Here is a 27,872-nt window from a genome sequence, read left to right on the forward strand (position 1 = left end):
TATTCTTATACATTAGTAAATGTTTTATACATTAGTAAATTTCTTATACCTTAGTACATTTCTTTTACATTGATCACTAAGCACAAGAATTGATTTATTTCATTTTGTACCAATGTTTGCTTTTTAACCTGTAACACAGTTTGTTCTAATTTTTATTCTTAGACTAACATAAGGACCATAAGGACCTTCCCAACTTGCTTTTCATAGACCTGGTGTTTTAAATGATTTACCATTGCCTTGTAACCTGGCTTAAACGTATCTGCATAATTTCCCTGTGTTACTTCTTTATATTTATTTAATTTATTTATATAGCGCCATCAGATTCCGTAGCGCTGTACAACTTCAACACATAGTTTACCATAAGGGACAACATTTGAAGTAGCAAACTTCAAATCTAACAATAGATGTTCCTGTAATACTTTCAACTATTCAGCATGTTCTGCTGTAACTTTGAATGTACTTGGAACAAAAGGTTTATTAGGTAAAGTGATTACATAGTTCTACATGTCACTAACTCATGAGGTGACACTTGAGTTTGGATTTGCAGGAATAGACATTAATACTCCTGGTAAATATGTTAAGCAATTACTCTTATCTTAAAGCATTTTTATTTCTATTTTATTTTATTCATTTTAATTTAGAAATTAATTTATATAGAGTACCATGCACTTTTTGCCAAAGGAACTCTCTGCAATTTTGGTTTCTAGTATTTAGGTCTTGGATTAATTGAACACATATGAGACATTTCTGCAATATATTTATACCCTTTTTGTTTTAAATTAGGATGATACAATTTATTTTGCAGGACCTTAAACAGTTGTCCTGTACCCAAATGCCCTGTGTACGATGATTGAATACAATCAGCCCTTGTAATAAGCCACTAGGTACAAATGTTTGTGTTTCATTGTTTAACCCTGTACATGCCAGTTTCAGTATCTAGACCCATTCTTTCTATACTGAAAGCTACATCCTTTCATTCTCTATCTGATCTTATAGGGTATTTGTTATTTGTCTTTTACTAACAGTTACACTCATTACATTTCTCAAGTATTACAACTCCTCAAACAAAGTTTCCTTTGATTCCTGATCTACAAGTCTGTTTCACAACAACAAGTTAAACCCTTTTTTTTTCTTTTTCATAATTAAACAGTTCTGCCAGAATACCTGCATGTTTTAAAGCTTTATCCTGAGAATCTACCATTCCTCTTTTCTCCATATTGGGAGGCGAAGTGTTAAAGCTTTAACTACATAACTGCTGTCACTGATTATATTCACTGGGTCATATACTGTTATTTCTAGAACTTTCTTTACAGACTCTAACTCCGCTTTCTGAGCAGACATATGGCGTGGCAGTCTATCTTTGCAATTCTTTTGTTTAATCGTCATATATGGCATAACCTGTGTGATGTGATCCATCAACATAAAATCTCGTCCCTCCACATACAAACTAGAAATCCCTTGTATTATTTGTTTCTCAAAAGGAGATCTGGATTATATTTCCATTAGCTTTTACTGGTTTCTACCCTGGGTGGTTTATTTTGTAACTGGCTATATACTCCTAACTCAGAACAATTTTGTAACAGTTTTAGATATTTGGGGGGTTTGTAAATTTATCTGTCCAAATCCTGCCATGTGTTGTGTTGCTTCTAAAGCCCATCATACAGCCATGAGCTGTTTTACACAGGAAAACATTCCTCTTTCCACTGGATACATAATTTTAGCAAAATATCCCAGCATTCGTAAAGATTCATGCTACCTTTGCATTAAACTGCTATTAATGAAGAGACACCTGCATAACATTGAACAATATATGGTACTGTTTCAATGGGAGCAGCTAGCACAGGCGCTTGTGTGAGAGCATCTTTTAACAGATTTAACTCTTTTCAGCTTCCCCTGTCCAGATGACCTTATATTTTATATCTTAGCATATTACATAAGGGTTTTGCTATCCCTGCCATATCATATATGAATTCTCAGCTAACATTTATCAAGCTTAAACATTTCTGTAGATGATACACTGTCATTGGCCTTGGCAATTGCTGCAATGCTTTAACCCTTGCTGTACATGGCGTTTTACATTCTGGATCTATATTAACTCCTAGGAAAGTAAATCTTTCCTTCAAGATCTGCACTTTGAATGTGTTCAGTTTTAACCCATTATCTGCCAGTGTTTGACAATTATCACACAGTATCTGCTCATGCTCTTCCCTTGTTACTGTTTGAACTTAACAGATCATCAATATATTGCAAAATCTTATTCCCATACCCCAAGGGTTCCAATACTTGAGCCATTGCTTTATGAAAGTAAGCTGGTGAGGCGTGGAAGCCCTGTAGCAACACCTGGAACAGATATTGATGATTTTTAAAGGTAAAAGCATAGCGATACTAGCTATCTGGATTGAATGGTATAGGAAAGAACACATTGACTATATCCAATACAGAAAGTACTTAACATTAGCATCTATTTGCGCCATGATATCTGATGAGATTTACTTATTCACCACATACGTGTCTACAATTAAACCATAAGTGCCATTGGCTTGATTATTAGCCAAATGGTGACTTACATTTGGAATTACCCACTCTCAACACTCATTGAGATACCAATGCTTTTATCACCTGATTCACACCTTCTTCTTATTCTTTGGGATCTTATATTGTTTAACTGCAGGGGGTCTAGAACTACAATTATAACTTGCAAATTCACTATCCCACAATCTTGTTTAGACTTAGAGCACACTGTGGGGTATTTAGTTTTAAGATATGGTACAACCTCATCATCTTGTTGTATAGAAGGTGACACTTCACTCTGTTTTACAGTTATATCATGACTAAACTATCTTAAATTATTAGGTTTAAGCACTCAACCTGTTTTGCTCTCACCTAAAGCTTGCCATAAAACCAAATTTAATAAATCCACATACAATTTTTTTTTTCATTGACAACATCCATTCCCATAATAGTACAGTGGGAGGAGAGGTCGACCCATAAGTCACAATTTATTTTACCTCCTTCAAACTCAACGTCATTATCAGTGGATAGAATTTTATGTGCTTGTTTTCCATTAAAAACTTAGAAGGGATTTGTTGATATGCTTACATTTTTAAAGGCAAGCGTGTTTTATTAGAGTCATTCCTGCTCCTGTTTCTAATAAAACCCTGTTATTTTTCCCTCTAGTCTTCCATAAATATATGGTCGCCCATCTTCACTTCACTATCAGCAAGATAGATCTGATAATAGCTAGGGGTTACACATCCCTATTTATTGGTGGGTTTAGGCAGATTTCACTTGCTGAATTTCAATGGCATTTAACATCAGTATACACTCTTCACATGAATTTGATATGTGAGGGGGGGTTGGTTGAAGATGTATGCTCTGTTTTTACAGCTGCCACTCTCTGTAGATTCTTATGGTCTGGGAAATTCAATTTTCTTTCCCTTTCACTGGGTAAGTTTTTTCTTCATATTTAGGACAATATCTCCTAACATGACCTTATTGGTTGCAATTATAGCATACCATAGAATTACTCTAATAAAACCCTATAATATCTATCTTGGGGTGTGGCCGAATAGTTTTTAGTACCCTGGTAATTTTGTTAATTTTGTGGTCTTTCCTTAAACCTCACTCTAAAATTACCATATTCAATTAATAACCTCATTTCTCCTTCTACCTTCTTCACTAGACACATTTTTAATAGGGGCCAGTCCTGCTGAAGTATCCCTAGACAAAAGTGTGTCTGTGCAACATTGTAGTTATTCCTGTGTTTTTCCTTTTTAACAATTGCAAGGATTTCATAATTTCCATAGCAGCAAAATCTCTTAATCTAGCTCATTTGGTTACCCTGATATTCTAGAGACATATTCACTAACACTCTGCCTGTGTTACTCTTTAGACATAGTAAACTGTTTTTTCTTTTTTATCATTAATCAATTCCATGCCTTATTCCTTAAATTAGCACAAACATGTATATCTCAATTTTCTCCATTTAAATTAATCAAAAATAGAAAATTCTAAACTATTCAAACCAGTTTCACACTGTACAACCATTAGCAATATATTTGGAAACAATTCCTGCAACTAAACTCTGGGCTTTTCACATTCCTTATCCTCCAACACATCAATGAGTTAATTTTTAACCCATTCACTTAATGAGGCTGGCAGCCAGATCAAACGACATCTGGTGGCTACCACATCACTAAATTTTTGTTTATTCATTTCACCTTCAAAAACCCTCATATTGTAAAAAGGTCCTCTCTGCTCATCATATTTAGACACATTTTTAATCAATCTGGCTAATCTGAGAGTATCCATCTGACCCTTTTCCTTGCACAATTTCCCCATTTTTCTATATCTTTTCTTCTCTTCTGCCCTTTTCACAAAACTTCTACTTCCAAACTAGAATCCAAATCTTTCAGATTTTTCCACAAAATATCTGTAACATTCCCCAGACTAACAATTTTTGCAAATTGTCAAGATTAGTAACAAAGTCTAATCTTGGACATGTAAGAAATTGTTTAAGGGTTCTGTCTAACAGATCAGTCTGATTCTTAAGCATTTCTTTCATTATATTAAAATCTTAATTTCCTTGACATTACTTAATCCTTTCAACAACTGCCGAGAGTCTGAGTTTTTGTTTCAACTAATGTTGCATCCAATGCACTCTCAAAAGAGAGCCATGGGGGGCGATTTCCTTCTTTTAACACTTTTAAAGAGATTTACAGTTTAACTAGGGGCTAGGTAAATTACTAGACCTTGCAACAACACATATTTTTCAATTGTTTTTAACAACACATTTCTTTTTTTGTTTCGATGTATTACAAACATAACAATTACTGGTCTTTTTAAGTTGACACCATTCCTTTATAGAATCATTAGTTTCCAGAAAGCCTTTTGCCAGTAATGCAACTTTTTCTTTCCCTTTTAACCACATTGCTTTGCTCAATACCAGTTAATCTGTCTAACCATTTCAATACACAATAGCGTTTTCAGGATTAACTCTTTTACAGACAGATCCTGTTACATTTGACAGCAGTCTTTTGCTGCCAATCCATAATTAACTAAACAGTTAATACAATTTGTTTCAATATACATATGAGCAACTTCTACAGACATGTTAAAGACACATACCCTTGAAGTATTTGATTTCCACAGGTGTGCGCATCATCTGATGGAAGAATACTTTTTGGAATATGTAGTTATTTCTTGAGAATCCTCCGAAATGCCATCTTCGATCTGCAATTCGTCATAACATTTATTTCTTCATAAATAAAGTATGGATAAAAGGATCCAGATTGTCATCTCAATTATTATCGTCAAAATTATAATATATTATCAATATATTATCGTCATATTCTTCCGTCAGTACTGAGCATATTTCCACGTTCGAACGATTTTTCCCCCTGCGCAACTCTATTTTCGCATAGTAAAGCTGAATGTTTAAATAAAGGATTTTTGGGATGCCATCCTGCTGTATCAGTCACTTGTGTTTCTCCTGTTTCAAGCCGGGTACTAAAGCTTTTTCTTCAGGGAACAATTTCAACTTTTCTTCAGTGATTTTCTTATCTTCTTCTTGTAATCTTCTTGTAGCTTGTAGCAGTCATAATTCAGGCTTAAATCAAAAGTTTGCTGTTGGTGCCCGCATTCTCCACCATTAAATGTAGGAAATTGGCATTCCGTGAAATCTTTGTTTGTCACATATCAGTTTTATTAACAATCGAATCAAGTATCTTGCAGTTTAACTTATGTTTATTCAAACATAACAATCCATCTGGTAATAACAAATAGGGTCACTTGGCAGATATGGATTGACACCTGTCCTCAAAACCCCTGATACACACTGACACAGAGCAGAATAGAGACTGTTCCCTGTCCACAGAGACCATGATACACACTGACACAGAGTGTCCGCGTGAAATAGGGCCGTGAGTAATGACGTCACGGGTAGCCTGCCCATAGTATCGCATAGGGTGGAAGAGCTGATAGGACATCTGAAACGTATTGGGATGGAGATGCTTAATTGTTCTCCAAAATGCTTGACACCACCCCATAGTGAATCTCTGCAAACTTTAATACCATCAGAGGAGGAAGAATGTGGCAGCCCACTGGGATTATTCGAAAAATTTCAAATTGATGATTTTCCAGACCCTGGGGTTGACATTAGTCCAGATTTACATCTTGTGACCCATGAGGATGTTCCAGGCACTACTTGTGAAATAAAGACAGATAATAAAGTGAATGATCCTTCTCCTTGGGACTTGCACCCTGTCGTTGAAGGTGGAGTAGGCAATGGCAAGAGCATGCTGTGGGTAGTCAGTGCAAACACTCTCTTCACGGTGAATAATGAGGAGACTAACTATGATGACGTTATTTGCGTTGAAAGTAATGATGCCAGAGATCTTTTGAAACCATATGGAAGGAACGAATTGGTTAAAAGAAAGGCAAGAGACCACCTGCATATAGACAAGAATACGCATAAGAGAAAGAAGAGAACAGGTGAAAAAGAGAAACTGCATACTGCCTATCTGCAAATAGTTGAGTTATGTCCTGAAGATGTCCGTGTTACCACAGTGCAGACTCTGTTTGATACACTACTGAGGAGAGTCAGAGAAACCCCAGATCTTCACGTATTGGATGAGTCGGTGCGTGGAGTTGCAGAGAACGTAGAACAAGAAATATTTAAACTTTTCCTGTGTACTGACAGCAGATATAAGAATAAATACCGGATCCTCCTTTTCAATTTGAAGGACCCTAAAAATCAGATCCTGTTCCGTCGTGTGGTCCTTGGTGAAATCACCCCACAGTGTTTGGTTCTAATGAGTGCAACGTAAATTGGCAATGTGCACTGGAACAGTTCTGCAGAGCACACGCTGAAGGAAGGACTGACAGAGCCGCTTGAAGACAAGTAACTGCTATTCAATCTATAACAGTGAAAAACAAATTTTGGTTTTAAAAGCACGCTATAGAGACACCAGATATGAGTGGCAACTGTCAAAGTACGCTGGCAGGGTTGTGCAGGGCACACGCTGAAGGAAGGCCTGACAGAGCCGCTTGAAGGACACTGACTGTCTGCTATTAGCTTACACTGGAAACCTTTTTTCTTTGTAAAAGCACGCTAAAGAGACACCAGATATGATTGGCAACTGTCAAAGCACGCTGGCACAGGTCTGCAGAGCACACGCTGAAGTAGGCCTGACACCCAGATGCTTGCAGACAACTAACTGATCTTCTATTACAGTGAAAAAAATGATTTCTTTAAAATCTAAAGCTTAAGCTATTGTTAAAACAGATATGAGTGGTGGCACTGACTGTGCAAATGGGCAAGGCATCCAACCTGACACAGAAGCTGGCAGGCAGGCAACTGCTCTTCTATTACAGTGAAAAAAAATTATTTATTTTAAATGTAAAGCTTAACCTATTGTTAAAACAGATATGAGTGGTGGCACTGGGCAAATAGGCACAGTATCCAATGTGAACCTCACACAGAAGCTGGCAGGCAGGCAACTGCTCTTCTATTACAGTGAAAAAAAAATATTTATTTTAAATGTAAAGCTTAACCTATTGTTAAAACAGATATGAGTGGTGGCACTGGGCAAATAGGCACAGTATCCAATGTGAACCTCACACAGAAGCTGGCAGGCAGGCAACTGCTCTTCTATTACAGTGGAAACAAAATTTTGGTTGTAAAAGCACGCTATAGAGACACCAGATATGATTGGCAACTGTCAAAGCACGCTGGCACAGGTCTGCAGAGCACACGCTGAAGTAGGCCTGAAACACAGACGCTTGCAGACAACTAACTGCTCTTCTATTACAGTGAAAAAAAAATATTTATTTTAAATGTAAAGCTTAACCTATTGTTAAAACAGATATGAGTGGTGGCACTGGGCAAATAGGCACAGTATCCAATGTAGGAAATTGGCATTCCGTGAAATCTTTGTTTGTCACATATCAGTTTTATTAACAATCGAATCAAGTATCTTGCAGTTTAACTTATGTTTATTCAAACATAACAATCCATCTGGTAATAACAAATGTCTTTAACAGTCTTTGTCCAATACAGAGAGCAATTTTCTAGATGTTATCCATTTTTGATGTTAAAGGTATTGGCCACGAATTCTAAACTACAATTAGTTTTATGGGTTTAAAATTCAGTTACAGAGGGGAGTATACATAAGATTGCCTTACTTTAAAATAAGTGGCTATCTTAGAAAAAGGGGAGTTACTTAGCCTCACACAGAAGCTGGCAGGCAGGCAACTGCTCTTCTATTACAGTGAAAAAAAAATATTTATTTTAAATGTAAAGCTTAACCTATTGTTAAAACAGATATGAGTGGTGGCACTGGGCAAATAGGCACAGTATCCAATGTGAACCTCACACAGAAGCTGGCAGGCAGGCAACTGCTCTTCTATTACAGTGAAAAAAAAATATTTATTTTAAATGTAAAGCTTAACCTATTGTTAAAACAGATATGAGTGGTGGCACTGGGCAAATAGGCACAGTATCCAATGTGAACCTCACACAGAAGCTGGCAGGCAGGCACCTGCAATTACATTACACAGGGAAAAAAAAAAAAAAAAGCAGCCTGATGTTATAGCCCTAAAAAGGGCTTTTTGGGGTGCTGTCCTTACAGCAGAGATCAGATGAGTCCTTCAGGATTGTAGTGGACACTGAATACCCTAGCCTAGCTATCAATTTCCCTATGTAATCAGCAGCAGCTAAACTTTCCCTCCTCTCACTAAGCATGCATCTTCCGAATGAATCGAAAATGGATGCTGGGAGGGAGGTTGGAGGGTGTGGAAGGGAGGGAGTGCTGCTGATTGGCTGTAATGTGTCTGCTGACCGAGAGGCACAGGGTCAAAGTTTGCCCAATGATGACGAATAGGGGGCGGATCGAACTGCGCATATGTCCGCCCGCCGCGGTGAACGCGAACACGCTAATTTCGCCGGGAACTGTTCGCCAGTGGACAGTTCGGTACATCACTACATACAACACATACTTCCACTGGGGTTAAATGTTAAAGGCCTCTCTGCCTTCACTTTATCACAATATATATATATATGTATACACACACACACATACACTGCTGTGTGTGTGTGCTGTGTGAGGGTGCTGTTAGTGTGATGTGTGTGTGAGGGTCCTGGTAGTGTGCTATGTGGATGAGGGTGTTTGTGTGTGTGTGCGCTTGTGAGGGTGCTGTTAATGTACTGTGTGTGAGGGTGCTGTTTGTGTGTAAGGGTACTGGTAGTGTGCTGTGTGTGTTTGTTAGGATCCTGTTAGTGTGCTGTGTGAGGGTGCTGTTTGTGTTTGTGAGGGTACTGTTAGTGTGCTGTGTGTGAGGGTGCTGTTTGTGTGCTGTATGTGTGTGGGTGCTGTATGTGTGTGTGTGGGTGCTGTATGTGTGTGGGTGCTGTGTGTGTGTGTGTGTGTGTGCTGTGTGTGTGTCTGCTGTTTGTTTGCTGTATGTGTGTGTGTGTGCTGTGGGTGCTGTATGTGTGTGGGTGCTGTATGTGTGAGGATGCTGTGTTTGTGGGTGCTGTTTGTTTGCTGTATGTGTGTGGGTGCTGTGTGTGTGTGCTCTGTTTGTGTGCTGTATGTGTGTGCTGTATGTTTGTGTGTGTGTGTGTGTGTGCTTTATGTGTGTGTGTGCCGTATGTTTGGGGGATTTGTGGGGGTGGAGGTGGGGGCAGATTAGTTAATATCCCCCCTCCCTTGTTACCTTATGTAGGGAAGGGGGATCGTGCTGCTGCCTTCCCTGGTGGTCCAGTGGAGGTGGGGGCAGATCAGTTAATATCCCCCCTCCCTTGTTACCTTATGCCTGGGAGGGGGGATCCTTCCTTGCTGCCTTCCCTGGTGGTCCAGTGGTGAGTGAACTCTAGCCTGCGGGGCTAGAGTTCACTCTCGCGAGATCTAAGTGTTGCAGCGGCTCAATTTAAAATTCTGGTGCTTGCTTACAAAACCCTACATAATACTGCTCCAACCTACCTATCCTCCCTAATACACAAGTATGTCCCGTTGAGGCCCCTACACTCTGCCAAAGACCTACTTATATCCTCTGTCCGTACTCCCACCTCTAACGCTCGCCTCCAAGACTTTTCCAGGGCTGCACCTCTTCTGTGGAACTTCCTTCTCCGTAAGACTTTCACCCAGTTTTACTTTTCAAAAAATCATTGAAAACTCACTTCTTCAAGAACGCATATAATTTAAATTGTAAGCAGGTTTTTATCCCCCACCCCATGACTCCTCTCCTCTAACTTGCAGCTCCGCCGGGTTCCTCTCGCGAGAGTTCACTCACCACTAGCACCACAAGGCATGGATGGCAGCAGCATCCCTTTAGCCCTATAATCACTCACAGCACCCTCACTCACATACTGCACCCCTGGCACTCACAGCACCCTCACTCTACACACTGCACCCCTGGCACTCACAGCACCCTTACTTTCACGCACGCACACACACTGCACCACTGACACTTACAGCACCCTCACACACACACACACACACACACACACACTGCACCCTCACTCAAACACAGCATTCAGACACAGCACACACTCACTGCACCCCTCACACACAGCACCCTCACATAAAGCTTCCTCACACGCACATAGCACGCTCACGCAAACACAGCACCCATCACCCAAACACAGCACACACTACACCCCTCACACACACACTGCACTCTCTTGCACACACACTACACCCTTTACACACACACATCACCCTCACACACACACTGCACAATACTCTTTCCTGACATTTTTGTCTCCTGGTATCCCATCTATGGAGACACCAGAGACAAATTTCAAGCAAACACAGTGCAAGCATGTTATTAAATCTTGTGGTTACCAGCCCTGACACAGATACTGGACCTGTCTTCTCCCCCCACCGACTGTATAATGACAGCCTACAGGAAAACCAGTATCCTTTTTATGCAATGTAAATATGCCTGCATATTTGTCTAAATTTACCTGTATATGCATGTCTGTGTATGTATGTCTGTGTGTACATGTCTGTATCTCTGCATGCCTGAGTGTGTCTGTGTGTGCCCGGGTGTACTGTTTTGTGTCTGTGCTTTTGTATACCTGTATGTATCTGTGTGTGCCTATTTGTGTCTGTTTGTACCTGTCTGTATGTATCTGTGCCTGTGGGTACCTGTTTGTATTTATGTTTGCCTTACTTTTGCATGTCTTTTTCTGTGTGTGTGTGTGTCTGTGTGTCTCTGACTGTGTCAGTGCGTACTTGTTTGTGTCTGTGTGTTCCAATCTGTGCTTATATGTGTAAATGAAAGTAGAAATTAAAAAAGATGCTATAAGGTCTCAATAAAGGAAAAATTGAGACCTTTTGCATCACCTGGATATATATATATATATAGCCATGTAGGAGTAGAGCAGGTATGTGGATGTACACTAAATAAGCCCTAACGACCAGTGAGATCATATAATTGAAAGAAAAAAAGAAGAAATAAAGTATATACAAATAACTAGTACCACTATATCTCCATAATGAGAGCAAACAAAGAGAGATAAACCTGCTAGGTAAAAGGGTATACTCTACTAGAATAAAGCTTTATTAAGAAATGGGCTAACCTATGAGTACCAATCCCAGCAGTGTATCTATTTAAATCTCATCCAAGATACTGGCTAAAAACCACAGGGAGTACTAGGACTTCAAGTATAATAGTACAAGAGTACAAGGTCCAGGGGAGCCCCCTGTCAAGTCCTCCAGATGCATAATTAATAAAAGATGAGGTCCCTAAATACAGGGACAATTATAAATCCTATTAGCCAGAGTGAAAGCATAGATAGATATAGCAGGGAGGAGGGATATAGAGTAAGAAAATCAGTTCAAAGTGAGCTGATAGTGTCAATTATAAAGCCTCTCTCCCTGTTAAACTATCTAGATAGATATAGTGGTAGAGAAAAAGAGTAAAAGAAATATATTATTTCAAAGCATATTTAAATCAAATGCCCAATTTCCATTTTAAAAAGTAGTATGGGAGAAACGCCCGACGCGCGTTTCGGTGCTTGTATGCTGCACCTTCGTCAGGGGCCAACATGATAATGATCAGACCTTGCTTTAAATATATTGGGCGCCAAAGTGAATGGATACTTTCAGCCAATTGTATCCGTCGATAAAAAACGCTCCAGGTGATACTGCCATAGGTAATCCCGTGGTCCAGTATTGACGAACAGGTCAGATGTCAATACCCCACGTGGTCGCAGCCTAAAAGTATCTGATTGGTGGTTGCTAAAAGTTGTGTGGAAACCACTCCCCATGTAGGCGGGGTTACTCGTAGCTTAGAACGGAGTCTATGACATTGTCCAGCCCCCCTGAGCGTGATTAAACGCTTGCTCAGAGGCGAACTCGGATTATGGTCCTACGGAATCCAACTCATATCGCTTCTAGGCAACATGACGAAAATGCCCGAGTGGATTCCATTTAATTGAGAACGAATACAGCGGCCATAAAACAAATATGAAAAAGCCGTGTTTAAGATATTATATCTCAGAAAAGTAACAGATTTAATTGGTTATATATAAACATTTTCAAATAAAGATTATAATAGACAAGGAAGTACCAAAATTGGCTATACAGTTAAATGTATCCCATGTAATAAAAAAAAAATGTAACTGTAAACCATGTATCCAAAGTGTTGTTTAAAAGGATCACCTCCAGAGTGTCAATGAAGGAATCAAATGTCCCATTAAAGGTATCACAATCAACATATAACAAATAATAAATAATAAATTATAGTAAATAAATAAAAGATAAATAGTGAAAAGACAAATACATACTGTGCAAATAATAATGATAACCTACTAGTGCTAGATGACATAATGTCTTAAGTGTATCAGGCATTAGTACACATTTACAAAGTTAGTAATAGTGTGACAGTCCAACCAATATATAATGTTGGTTAGTTAGTCCGATATAAAGGACGTATAGGAGAAACCTTCATTGAGACCCAGGGGTGAGAGTGTTTTGAGTTTGTAGATCCAGAAGCTCTCTCTTTGTTTGGAGCTTTTTGTCTAGATCCCCACCCCTGGGTCCCAATGTAACCTTTCCAATACCACAGAATCTGATCCCATCAGGGGATCCACTGTGGTGTAATTTGAGATGTTTCGAGACTGGTGTCTCAGTTAGTCTTCTCGGGTTCACTGAATTCACATGTTCTCTTATTCTTATTTTAAACATACGAGATGTTTTCCCAACATAAAGTTTCTTACAGGAACCTTACCTGTTCCTGTAAGAAACTTTATGTTTGGAAAACATCTCATGGTCGAAAAAAACAAAATAGATCTATGGATAGGGCAAATCTACCCGCTCCATAGACTAAACACCTTTATTGACACTCCAGCAGTGTCACTTGGGGCTTAACCCCTATTACCAAAATATCAAAAGAAATCAATTCGCACCTCTGAAGAAACACTCCAGATGTGTGAATAGTAACTGGAAATAGAGCTGAATGAAATAATATCAAAAATAGAAAATAAAAGTGCTTATAAATCCTCCAGCAAAAGGTCAAAGAAACAATATTTGATTGTTTCTTTGACCTTTTGCTGGAGGATTTATAAGCACTTTTATTTTCTATTTTTGATATTATTTCATTCAGCTCTATTTCCAGTTACTATTCACACATCTGGAGTGTTTCTTCAGAGGTGCGAATTTATTTCTTTTGGAGATATAGTGGTACTAGTTATTTGTATATACTTTATTTCTTCTTGTTTTCGTTCAATTATATGATCTCACTGGTCCTTAGGGCTTATTTAGTGTACATCCACATACTTGCTCTACTCCTACATGGCTATATACCGGTATATATCCAGGTGATGCAAAAGGTCTCAATTTTTGTCCTTTATTGAGACCTTATAGCATCTTTTTTTCTTTCTACTTTCATTAAAGATTGGGGTTAAGCCCCTGGAGACCCCTGGAGTCCCCGTGCGGTACACAGGATTGTGAGTGCAGACCAGCACTTTTCCTTTTTTGGATTTAGTGCTTTGATTTTTTTCTCACTATCTTGTATTGCTCTTTGTCTCCTTATATGTGTATATGCCTGTGTTTGGCTGTGTGTATGCGTCTGTGTTTGCTAGTCTATATCTTGCTGTGTGTCTGTAAGTAACTGTGAGCATGTCAAGAGGCATGTTAAGTACTAGTGCTTGGGAAAGGGCGAGCTGTGGGGCGCTTTGAAGGTGTCACCAAGTTATTTTTGCACTTAAACCCCTAGCAACACCCATGTTAATGTGCATTACTCCGGCTCACCGTCTTAGAATGTCAGGAATTTCTGAATGAGCTGCTGTATCCCATAGGTATGGTTTCTGGCATGGTGTGACTGATCATCCAAGCATACTAGATGAGCATTCCTAATAAACAGGGTTCTAACATTTTGATATGCGCATAGTAAACTGTCACTTTACTGAAATCTACACATTGGAATGAAACATTGAAAATCTCTAACTTATTTTATCCTTTTTTTTTTCATAAGATGCTTATTTTATTTATATATTTTTTCTCATTTATATTAAAGATTTATCAAATTACATCATAATGGAGTTTGGACAAGTACAGAGTTTTTAAGTAAATGAAAAACAAACAAACTGTAAAGTGATATTCCCCTTTAAAGAAAATGTATTTTAACCTAGTATTATTTTCCAACACACCATTGTTTTTTTAGATTTACTTTCATCAGTTCAAATACTTTCTTCTTCTTTTTTTTTTTTATCCAAAAATGCAAAGGGCAGTGCTTGAAACTGTGATACTCCTCTCACTAACTGCTGGCACAGATTGTTATTTAGAGTCCTTATTGTCATAAAAAAAATTGGACCAAATAGAAACAGATTTTGTGGATTGTTAGAAGTTTATTGTTTGGCTTGCTAACAGAATTAGCCATTTCTGTGTACTTTGGAGAGCTCTGATTTGGAGTGCATGGAACAAATTGGTTCTCATTTGGCATCTGAGCTTTATTCACAATATGCGATCTGCTTTTTTTGGAACAGTTAATACCTAGCAGCTCGGTGTTCTTTGATATGCATGGTACAAATAATTATCTTACTTTCTTACTGCTTCCTGTGCTTATAGAATTAGAGGACAGTACAAGATGTTTTACTTTATCTTCAGAACGCTTGGAGTATATATTTATTATAAATTACCAGAAAAATTATATCTATGTTTTCTGTGATGAAGTGCCCTTCGCCACTTGTGCCTGGAGAGGACTAATTGCCAGCCTCTTGCCTTGTGACTATGGCGCCTGAGAAGTATTGCCATTTAAAAAGTCGGTTTTGGCTTATTGGATTTTGGGACACTTTTTCTGCACCTTTGAATACATGGGAAGGTGTGCCTCTTCCCCTCCCCCGTTTCCTGTCCCATTGTTCTCCAGCAGGGCGTTGGCCCAGGGACACTGCCAGGTCAGTTAGAACTGGCTGCTTTGTCCCTCCTCAATCTCTCATCAGCCCTTGCTATTGTTTAACCCCATGGCGATTTGACTGTGTTTGTGGGATCTGAGCACTGTTCGGCTATATTGATTGCTCAGATCCAAGCAATCTGGGGATAGGTCAAATGTGGGGGTTCGGGTCTATAGAATATTAGTTATGTATTTAATGTGTTTTGTTGCTGTTGTAACTTGGTGATATTTTCTGTACCTGGAGATAATTGAGTTTACTACAGTTACTTAAGCCAATTATCTCCAGGATAGAGGAGAAAATAGACTTGCCGCACAGCCCAAATCTATGGAACTCTTTTGGGCAGGAAAGCAATGCTTGCGGTCGGTCAAATAGGACTTGCACCTAACTTTTAAGCCACTGGAGGGAATTATATGATTTTTGAGTATGTTTGTATATGGAGTATGCTGATTCAGAATATGGAGATTGTATGTATATTTTGGGAGTTATGAATATTGTATGAAACTGTATATTTTCCTGCCTGTGATAATTAAGTTAACCCATTGTGTTTGTGTGTCCTAACTGGGAGTGTGACTGTATTGTACTGTGTTTGATTGGCTGTTCTACAAAACCATGTGGGTGGTAACCTTCTGGGAAAAGTTGCATATAAGACAATAAACCATCAGACTGCTGAGATTCCTGCTTAACCCTCAATACAGAGCCTCGTCTCGTACTTGGGGGGGATTATTCGTGTGTTTTCCTATTCGGTGTTTAGGAGTATTCGGTAGTTTACCTTGTATTCGGGAAGGGAACATCTTTGGCGGCGTTAACCCCTTCTATACCTGGGGTGCCGTTACAATTTCTAAAATGAAAAAATATATATGTTAAGCATGCTTATATATTTAAAATATATGACAGTTCTAATTCTATACATATATTTACTGGAGTGCTTTGCAATTTATACACATTTTCTATATTTTTACGAATATTTACCATCAGTCTATTGAAATAAATATATTGTTTTTTCTTCCTGATACTTACAGGGATACTAATTGTCTTGCCCTGTGATGTCACCCCCATTGCATTTGAAGGTGTAATCCATGCTCCCATCCTCAATAAAAATGGTTAGAAGGTGACTAACCGTCTAACCTACATAACTGTGTGCCTGTGACCTGAACACAGTAAATATATGAAAAACCATAAACAAAAATAATAGTGATATACATCCTGATGTATATTTAGTGCACAAGCTGCACCTTTCAGAAAGTGCCAGTACTTTTCTCTAGAGCAGGGGTACCCAACCCATGGTACGAATACCCCTAGGGGTACAATTCAGTGCCCCTGGGGTCAGGCAGAAAAAAAAATTGGTTACGGCAGCAGAGCGCGGATTGGGAACCACAAAGGTACAGGTCCATTTGTTGGCCCATACACTCAAGGCCACCCGATGGACATGTACCACAAGGGGCCCAGTTGTGCATTGTGGTGTTTTAATAGCACGACCGGACCCCTTCTGATGTGCACGGAGTGCTGGGAGGAAGGGAATGAGCTGAGCTCCAATAAAAACTGCGGCGCGGGAGGGGAAGCAATGAGCTGTGAGGGGAGCCATGAGAGGTAGGGGGAGGAGGAGCAGAACCCTTATACCCATAAGCCCCAGCCATGGAAGCCACCCTCCAGCACCTACAAGGTAAGAAAGTGGAGGGTGGCTAAAATTGTGACTTGTATGTGTGTGTGTGTGTGTATCTGTATGTCTATCAGTGTGTGTGTGTGTGTGTATCTGTATGTCTGTCAGTGTATCTGTATGTGTCAGTGTGTGTGTTTCTGTATGCCTGACAGGGTGTGTGTGTGGTGTGTATCTGTATGTGTCAGTGTGTGAGTATCTATATGTGTCAGTGTGTGAGTATGTGTATGTGTCAGTGTGTGTATCTTCATGTGTGTCAATGTGTGCATCTGTATGTGTCAGTGTGTGTATCTGTATGTGCTGCAATCTATAATGAATGCGGCAGCAAGGCTTATTTTCCTATCTGCCCACACCTCCCACACCTCCCCCTCTTTCAGTCCCTACATTGGCTTCCTGTAAGATATAGGGCTCAATTTAAGACTCCAACCGTACTCCCACATCTGATACTTGCCTTCAAGACTTCTCCAGGGCTGCACCTTTGCAGTGGAACTCCCTTCCCTGTTAGACTTTCACCCAGTCTCCACTCCTTCAAAAAATCTTTGAAAACACACTTCTTTAGAAAAGCTAAATTTATCAATTAAATTATCAGGTTTTCATTCTCTTTCCATCCTCCCCCCCTCATGACTCTTCTCCTGAAACAGTCAAAACACAATTATGGTACCTGATGCCTGTAGAATTTGAGAAGTAACTCTTGGTTTGTTTGTTTTTGCACTTTCTCTGAGCATTGCATGGTCTGGCTTTGGGTTGAATTTGCTAGTACGTCCATTCCTGGGAAGATTGGCAACTTTCTTGAATGTTTTCCACTTTTAAATAATCTTTCTCATGGGAGAATGATAGTCTTTAACTTGTTTAGAAATGGCCTTAATATTCTTCCCAGTCTGATGGGCAGCAACACTTACTTTTCTAAGATCATTGCTGATGTCTGTTAACACACACTTAAATGCTCCAGACCAGCAATCTGCTAAAACCTTGGCTTTTTATAGAAATGGTCACACTTAATGATCAATTAATCAAGGGCATTTGATTAGCAGCACCAATTTGCTACCAAACTGTCACGGCTCTCGGCTCTTCTGTCGGCATGGCTGCACATAAACTAGACAGCCACCCCGACGCCGGCCGCTGCGGTTCAGGATTTTATAATAAACTTATCTTTGCGCACATTAAAGATGGCGACAACGTGCGTGCGACGTCACATCATTGACGTGCACGCACGTTTTGGGGTCAGAGGTCAGAGACAGTCAATAACAACCTAAAGAGGGTTATTTAAACACAAATTACCTTTTTGCCAGTGCCCTGTTGTGGTTTCCACTAGCTGATTATCTGAGAGTGTGTTCCTGATCGTGTTTTTTCTGGTATTTGACTTTGGCTTTGTTTTGACATCCCTGATTTCTGGTATCCTTGACTTCTGGCGTCCTCATCTTTGCGTCTCATTCTGTGTCCCTGACTTCGGCGAGTATTTTGACTATTCTCGGGTACGTTAGGTCCGGCCATTCTAAGTTCCGATTAGACGTTATCCTTAGTCTTTAGGTGTGATACAAGTCTGCGACTGGATCAACTATAATCCTGACATAAACCTCAATTCCTATGTAAGCAGTAATGGTGTACATAGCTTTTCCACACACGGTTTCTCTATTTTAGCTGTGTCATATGCCATATATTGTTCATCTAACGTTGTATTTACCTAATTTTGAGACGTGAAGGAGCAGATAATTGTTATTATTTCCTGATATGTAAAACCAACTCAAAGAAGGTGTACTTTTTTTCACATGACTGTACGTTTATTTACGGAAAATTTCTAAAATCTGACATGAGAATTACACATTGTAGTTCAAATTACCAAGTTGTAAACACTGCAACTCAATTATTTTCTCACTTAAAATTTTCAATTCCTTGTCAGTTCTCCAATATTTATTGCTAACCAGTTGTAGGGTTTATCCACTAAAGAGTAAACTGAAAATTAAATAGCAAAATTCAGGCTAAAATATTTCAGCATCAGCAATTTTTACCAAAATTTTGTGATTTTGTTTTCAATTCATTACAATGTACACTTTAGTGGATGAACCCGTGTGTATAAATATTAGACTTCGAGGGTGGCCAGGACATGAGTTTGCCCAGGAGCCTAGATTGTTGATAGTCCATCAGCCTCTATTTAAAGTGTTACATGTACTTATTTATATACTGTTTAACAAACGAGAGCGGGATGCCTCCGTCTAATTCATCAAATACATTCTATGACATCACCAAGCAGTCTTTGTTTTCTTTATGCTGCAAGGTGGGTGTGAAAGATTACATTTCCATGGATTAATGTGATTTTGTTCTGCTTTGGAACTTCAAAGAAGTATGTGATTAGGATAGGACATGTGAGGTGAGAAACAGTAAATGAAGACATGAGATAGACGAGATTCCCGGGCATGCTTTTTTTAAATTGGTAGCAGTGAAGTCCCATTATTCGATAAGATCCCAACATCACCAATGCAGAATGGACATTATCACAAACTAATTTCATACTATAGGCATCAAAACAACTTCAGCTTGATGAAGTTAATGGCGTTTAGTCAATAAAAGACGTCTAAGCATTAGATCACAGGAATTGTTTAGAAAGGCTATGTAGATCACATGCAAGAAGGTGTGACTAACAGCTCCCTCGCCGCCTATTTTGCGAACCCACCCGCCCCCTTGCCTGCCCTCCTGCCCAGCGGCCAGCCCAGATCTCCCAAGGTTAGGGAGGCTGTGTGGATTTAAACTAAAATAAAAGTAAATAATTATTTGTGAATTTTGGGGGGAAATGTGTGTGTGTGTATGTCAGTGCATGTGTGTGCATCAGTGTGTGTGTGTCTGTCTGTCTGTCAGTGAATGTGTTGTTATATCTGTGAGTGTGTCTGTCAGTGAGTTTGTTTGTCTGTCAAGGAATGTGTGTGTGTGTATGTCAGTGTGTGTGTGTCAGTTAGTGTGTGTATGTGTCTTCCTGTCAGTGAATGTGTGTTTATATCTGTCACTGTGACTGTCTGTCAGTGACTGTGTTTGTCAGTGAATGAGGGTTTCTGCCAGTGAGTTGTGTATGTCTGTCAGTGAGTTTGTGTGTGTCTGTCAGTGAATGTGTGTACGTCTGTCAATGTGTGTGTCTGTCAGTGAATGTGTGTGTATGTCTATCTGTGTGTGCCTGTGAGTGTGTTTGTATGTCTGTCAATGTGTGTCAGTGTATGCCTGTGAGTGTGTGTGTATGTCTGTCAATGTGTGTTTGTCAGTGTATGTGTGTCTGTCAGTGCGTGTCTGAGTGATTGTGTGTGTCTGTCAGATTGTGTCAAATCAGTGAGTGTGCGGGTATGTTTGTCTGTCAGTGAGAGTGTGTGCCGGTCAGTGAGTGGGTATGTCTGTGTGTATGTCAGTCAAAGCGTGTGTTAGTCTTTAACAGGAAGAGGTGTAGCCGTGACAGGAAGGGGTGGGTAAATTTAAATTAGGGGGTGTCCGTGTTCTGTCAAAATACACGACTGAGCACAATATAATACAAAATTAATGCCTAATAAGCAAATAAACAATTATTACAAAATAAGAAATTGATATCAGTATTATATAAGTATTACAAATACATTACTGTGAAAAACACGTAGGGGATGGAAAAAGGATCACAAAGCATAGTTTAGAAAAACATTCACTATGCTTCAATAAATCATTCATGACTGCAACAAAAAAAGCTAAACAGCCCTTCTCATGCCTTAATTACCCTATCATTTTCCACTACCGTGATTTAGCCATGCAAAATACGAGGTGAAAACCAGAATCCATTTAAACTACCTTTCTAAGGGCTGTTAAAAGTGAAAATACATGTTTTATATGCATTCATTGGCTTGTAACAGTGTATATATTTCAATATCTTAGCAACTGTCCTTTTTCTTCAAAACAATACGTGAATCGCTTGATAAATTTGCATATGAAACTTTTATTCAAATTTATATATAACATATTGCTTTTACAGCCATTTATTACACATGGCAATTGCAAATATGGCATATAATGCACGTTTTTTCACTAGAATTTTCACAAACATAATATGGTTGTGTTTATTTTTTATATTCTCACAGGAATAGTGTATTTGCGCAAACTAGGCATGCTTAGGTCTGTTTAAAATATCATCTGTTCTTTGGATTTACCTCTCAAAGCTCTGAATACATAAAGTTCCATGGTGATGAAAACCCATGGATATACAAGTACAGAGGGAGGCAACCTTTGGCACTCCAAATGTTGTGGACAACTCCTCCCGTGATGCTTTGCCAGCATAATGGCTATAAGAACATCATTGGAGATGTAATCCACAACATCTGGAGTGCCAAAGGTTGCCTACCTCTGTACACTAGTTTACTGGTTGTAGTAAAATAAAGTAGACGCTAGCAGTGCTCACTTGTATCTATTTCTAATTTATCATCATTGCTATGGACAAACTTGGAAAATAACTGTGAGGACAAAACGTGGCATAGATGCATTATTCAATAGCTTTATTGCAAAACAACATGTCTACTTTTTTATATATAAATTCTTTACTTTTGCTGTGCAAAAGAAAGTACAAACATGTCTGCAATGTCACTATAACAATAACAGACAATTCAAAGCTGACATTATCATGACATAAGTTTGAACTGCACATTTTTTAAATTAATAAACGGGATAATGCAAGTTATGTCAGGAGATTAGTAGGTAATAATGAAGGTTGTGTAATTTGAAGTTTTGTAGTAGTGGAGTAATACGTGTGAGATATAGTCAGAGTTATTTATTTTGAGAAAAACATAATTAAACATGCTAGGTATGTAGTAAAATAAAAGTTATGCTGTTATATCAGGGGAAAACAAGGAGTAACGAAAATATAATGCCGGCGGAACAACATGCCTACTTAGCCCATTTAGAGATCTGCTTATTTTTGCACAGCTACACTATTGGAATTTTGTTTTACAACTCACCTATCAGTGGTCAAGTAAGAGCAGGGCTCAAGTCCTGCAGGAACGCATGGGAACAGTTTTTTCCACAGCAGGAACATAGTTCCCGTCAGTAGTCCTGCAGGCAGGGCCGATGTGTCCATAAGGTGGCCTCCTTAAGGCACACCAGCCTGGGGGGGCGCTAGACCAGAGTGACCGGCAGGAGGTGGGCGCACAGCGCTCCCTCCTGCCAGTCACTCTGTTTAGGGTGGCCGAGTGGAGCAGTGCGCACTATGCGACTAGGGAGGGGGGGAATGAACACAATAGGGTCGGGGGGGAAAAGAACACTATGGGATGGGGAGGGGTGGAAGACCACTATGGGATGGGGGAGGGGTGGAAGAACACTATGGGATGGGAAGGGGTGGAAGAACACTATGGGACATGGGAAGGGGGAAAGAACACTATGGGACAGGGGAGGAGGAAAAGAACACTATGGGACGTGGGGAAAGAACACTATGGGACGGGGGGAGAACACTATGGGACAGGGGAGGGGGAAGAACACTATGTGACAGGGGATGGGGGAAAGAACACTATGGGACTAGGGGAAAAGAACACTATGGGGCAGGGGAGACAGGTAAGAACACTGTGGGACAGGGGAGGGGGGAAGAACACTGTGGGACAGGGGAGGGGGAAGAACACTGTGGGACAGGGGAGAGGGGAAGAACACTGTGGGACAGGGGAGGGGGGAAGAACACTATGAGACAGAGGAGGGGGAGGAAGAACACTATGGGACAGGTGAGGGGGGAAGAACACTATTAGACAGGGGAGGGGGAGGAAGAACACTATGGGACAGGGGAGGGGGGAAAGAACACTATGGGACATTGGAGGTGGGTGAAACGGGAAAGAACACTATGGGATGGGGGAGAACACTATGGGACGGGGAGGAGGGAAAGAACATTATGGGACGTGGGGAAAGAACACTATGGGACGGGGGAGAACACTATGGGACGGGGAGAACACTATGGGACGGGGAGGGGGAAGAACACTATGTGACAGGGGATGGGGGAAAGAACACTATGGGACTATGGGAAAAGAACACTATGGGGCAGGGGAGAGGGGTAAGAACACTGTGGGACAGGGGAGGGAGGAAGAACACTGTGGGACAGGGGAGAGGGGGAAGAACACTGTGGGACAGGGGAGGGGGAGGGAGAACACTATGGGACAGGGGAGGGGGAGGGAGAACACTATGGGACAGGGGAGGGGGAGGGAGAACACTATGGGACAGGTGAGGGGGCAGAACACTATGAGACAGGGGAGGGGGAGGAAGAACACTATGGGACAGGGGAGGGGGAGGAAGAACACTATGGGACATTGGAGGTGGGTGAAACGGGAAAGAACACTATGGGATGGGGGAGAACACTATGGGACAGGGGAGAGGGGAGAAAGAACACTATGGGACAGGGGAGGGGAGAAAAGAACACTATGGGACTTCGGAGGGGGTGAAACGGGAAAGAACACTATGGGATGGGGGAGAACACTATGGGACGGGGGAGGGGGAAGAACACTATGTGACAGGGGGTGGGGGAAAGAACAGTATGGGACTAAGGGGAAAGAACACTCTGGGGCAGGGGAGAGGGGTAAGAACACTGTGGGACAGGGGAGGGGGGTAAGAACACTGTGGGACAGGGGAGGGGGGAAGAACACTGTGGGACAGGGGAGAGGGGGAAGAACACTGTGGGACAGGGGAGAGGGGGAAGAACACTGTGGGACAGGGGAGGGGGGGGAGAACACTGTGGGACAGGGGAGGGGGGGGAGAACACTATGAGACGGGGAGGGGGAGGAAGAACACTATGGGACAGTGGAGGGGGAGGAAGAACACTATGGGACAGGGGAGGGTGGGAAGAACACTATGAGACAGGGAGGGGGAGGAAGAACACTATGGGACAGGGGAGGGGGGAAAGAACACTATGGGACATTGGAGGTGGGTGAAATGGGAAAGAACACTATGGGATGGGGGAGAACACTATGGGACAGGGGAGAGGGGAGGAAGAACACTATGGGACAGGGGAGGGGAGAAAAGAACACTATGGGACTTCGGAGGGGGTGAAACGGACAGGGGAGGCGGGGGAAGAACAATAAAAAAGAGGGAGGTGGAGGAACAATTAGGGGGGCACTAAGGTACAGGCGAGGGAATGGAAAAGGAAAACTGGGGTAGGGGGGACCACTAAAAGATAAGGGAGAGGAACGTTAAGAGGAATGGGGGCACTAAGAGACAGGTAAGGGGGGAGAGGAAGACTAATGGACATGAAGGGGAAGGGAGAGGAACACTAAGGGACATGAAGGGGAGAGTGGCACACAGGGGGGCCTGAGTGGGGAGAACAATACACATAGGGACATGAGGAGAGAGGAAGACACACAGATGGGGGTGAGAAAGTTCACAGAGGGGCTGGGGATAAAAGCGACACACAGAAGGGCCTTGGGGTGGAAATACAAAGGGGCTGGGGGTGAAAGAGACACAGAGGGGCTGAGGGGAGATAGATGGGCTGGTGGTAAAAGAGAAACACACAAAAGATCTGGTAAGAGTAAAAGACACAAAGGGGCTGGGAGAGAAGGAGACACACAAAGGGGCTGAGGGGAGTAAGACACAAAGGGGAGTTGTAAGAGATACACAAGGGAGATGTAAGACACACAATGGGAAATTTTAGATACACTAAAGGGGGTAAGACATTTAAAAAAAGGGATAAGAAATAAAAGGCGGGTTATGAGGTACACAGATGAAGATGCTTTTGGGTGGGGGTGGATCTTGGGTGAGTTCCCACACTTTTTTCCACAGGACTTGACCCCTGTGTAAGAGAATAATATTGACACAAAATTGATGCGTTCCTTTGTTACCTATGTACATATAATAAATGCAGGAGAAATCAGTAAGTTTAGCTTCCCAATTGTAACTGTACTATCTTTACTCAGTGTTAAACTTCACTTCCATGAGGATTTTGGACAACTGCAAATGATGAGCAACAGTGAATTCATATAAGAGGTTCACTATAAGAGGTTCTATTAACTATGATCTGCGACAACCAGGCTTTTAAAAAACTTCAATGTAAAATGTAACTCGTATAATTGTTAAGAATATTAAAAACGTTCCTTTTGTCGCAAGCAACACTGGGAAACGCGAACTGCAGTGGCTTTGAAGCAGGCAATGTTTAAGTTTATTAAACTTTGATTCCAATTTTATATCTTCCTGATGACTGTATCTATTTAACAAGGTAAACTGTTGGCTCATTTTCTAAGTTAAATGTTTAGTCACTGCAGTGTGGGTTTCCTAAATTTGTACAGCAGTGTCTTAATAATTAAACGAAATAATATTACACAGCAGGGATAGCCGTTCACTCTTAAAGACACCAGTGCACTTTAGGATAGGAATTTACCATCCATGTAATTTTGATGCTTGTACCTATTTGAAACCACAAATACAGAGACAGAATGGCAAACAACATCTGTTAAGAGTATTGTGATGGATACTTAGGATTTGTTTAGCTATTTATAACCACAGACAACAGTGCTCAACATAAAAAGGATATTATAGCTTTTGCTCTGGAATGAGTGGATACCTAAATTGACATTCCTCTGCCCAAAGAAACTTATATATTTAAGTGACATACCTCAAAGAAAACATGCATTTAATTATGCATTTTCTTCATTGAGGTATATCAACTTGCAAATACAGCACATCTCTTGACTACAGCCTTTGCAAGCCCTCCCCTTTTCCCCAGCCCAAACCTTCTGTAGCTGTCCAATCACAATTTTCCCAATGCAGCTCAATGAGAAGTTGTTTCTAGGTGGGTGCCCTGAGCAATTGACTGCCTCTTAAGTTTAAACAGCTAAACATTCAGGAAGTAACATGACTGGAGTGACAACCAAATGGTGTAACAAGGTTAATTTACAAAAGTGCAATTTTTTTTGCAGTTTGCAAATCACTTTTTGCAAAATGAAAATTAGATTACAGGTTCTTCACACATAGAGCACTTCAGCAAGCTGAGGTGTTTTATTGGTCTGGAGTGTCCCTTTACATTTTGTAATGATATTCAGCAGAAATGCCAGTTTTGATGGAAAATAATGATATGTTGGGATTATAATGAGCTAATGGGTCATGTATTATTTATGCTCCTGATATTGCACAAAAAGTACTGGTAAAGTATTATGCCTTTACAATATAAGAAATGGAAACTCCCTATAGTACCTAGTAATGAGGGACCTCCTTAAAGTGACACACTTGGCATCATAGCCAGGGCATCTTGGTGTAGTGGTTAAACTGCCTAGAGCATCCCTGGCTTTATATGAAACTGATAAGTATTTTGTCAAAAGATGGTACTGGTACCCAGAGTCCACCTCCTCCCTCGCTGCAATGATAATGGAGAATGCATACTTCCTCATTATCTATGTTAATTTTGTCCACCCTGGATCGCTTAGTTTGTCTCAGACTATCACAGACATCCAGATTAGACAAATTAATCATGGGCAATATGACATATGAGTCTAATTGGCTGTAAATAGGCTTCAAAAGTAACTTCAACCTATGATCCTCTCTAAACGGACGCTAAGGTAAGCTGTACAGTTGTTTATCAAATGTATTTAATTACTGTTTAGGAAGATGTGGAAAACAAGTGTGCCCTTCCCATGCCTCTATAAAATCCAATTTATATTCACAATATACTCAGTGACCATCAATTACTAGGAAAGTTGCATTTTGACTCTTATGGGGTGATTTGCTAAATTGAGAATTCAAATTGAATTCAAAGTGATTTTTTTAATTTAAGGCCACAGTAGCCAAACGGATGGCATAACTAAATTGGGGAATTTTCCCAGTTAGACTGTTTTGACCTTAAATTTGAAATTCACTTTGAATTTTCTAATTTAATTGAATTGCCCTGTTTTTTTTTTTTTTTTGTGGTTTGTTTTCTCAAATATGCTTGCAAAGACATCTACGTATGTCTACCTGTCTGTCTATCTATCATTCATCAACTCTAATAATCTATTTAGAATATTTTTTAACTTATTCAATGTATTCCATTTTTTACAGACTCCAGAAGAAGGTGCTGCTACATCAGTCTATGCTTCAGTATCACCTGAACTTGAAGGAGTTGGGGGTTGCTATCTCTACAATGGTCAAAAAACGAAATCTGCAGACAAGTCCTACAATGAAGATTTGCAGAGAAAGCTGTGGATAGAAAGCTGTAAATTGACTGGGATACCTGTTTCAGTGTAACATTGATCATTCCAAATGTCAATAATGCTAACCTTACCTCCTTTGCAGAAATATGTTCTATATCTTTATCACAGTGGAAACTACGAGAAATGAGAAAGTATTAGTTGAAAGATTATTTGACGAAAGTAGTATCAGTTTAATTGTTAAATAAAATAAGAATATTTTTCATTAAATTCAGTCTTTGCAAAGTGATTGATATAGTTCTTCATTTGTGAACATTGTCATTTTCTACTTCTTGATCCCTGCAGGAAACTGTCCACAGAATACTAATTGAAAACGGAGAACTAAAAGCTCAGATTCACTTATGTTATTTGAAAATCACTACTGCAATTTGCTTTGGGTATTTGGTTTCTGTTATTTTGAGTCAAATTACTCCTTGACATATGCTTTAATAATAATTAATAATAAAAAGTCGGTTTACAAAGGATGCACATGTAAGAATTACTGGATTCAAAGTGGACACTGATGGAACCGAATGAGAAATGCAAATATTCATGTGGCAGTTTTAACTTATTTTTGTTTATCCAGCCTAGATCTGGTCTTTAGTGATTAATCCCAGTAAATAAGTGTTGAAGCAGCTTTGAATTGCTCTTTAAGGGGAGAGAACTAACTGGTTTTTTTTACACTGTAAACAGACAATGGACTAAT

General features: G+C 40.1%; 1 protein-coding gene across 1 annotated transcript in view; it reads left to right on the top strand.

Moving 5' to 3' along the window:
- The window catches only part of DHRSX (dehydrogenase/reductase X-linked), a 372,962-nt gene extending 345,565 nt beyond the window's left edge, over positions 1–27,397 (top strand). The window contains exon 7 of the mRNA XM_063450175.1: positions 27,039–27,397. Within this exon, the coding sequence (XP_063306245.1) occupies positions 27,039–27,224 (186 nt within the window). The 3' untranslated portion in view covers positions 27,225–27,397. The remainder of the gene's footprint in view (positions 1–27,038) is intronic.
- Positions 27,398–27,872: the final 475 nt, after the last annotated feature.

The sequence above is a fragment of the Pelobates fuscus genome, chromosome 1, assembly GCF_036172605.1.
Source record: "Pelobates fuscus isolate aPelFus1 chromosome 1, aPelFus1.pri, whole genome shotgun sequence".
In the NCBI taxonomy this organism is placed as follows: domain Eukaryota; kingdom Metazoa; phylum Chordata; class Amphibia; order Anura; family Pelobatidae; genus Pelobates; species Pelobates fuscus.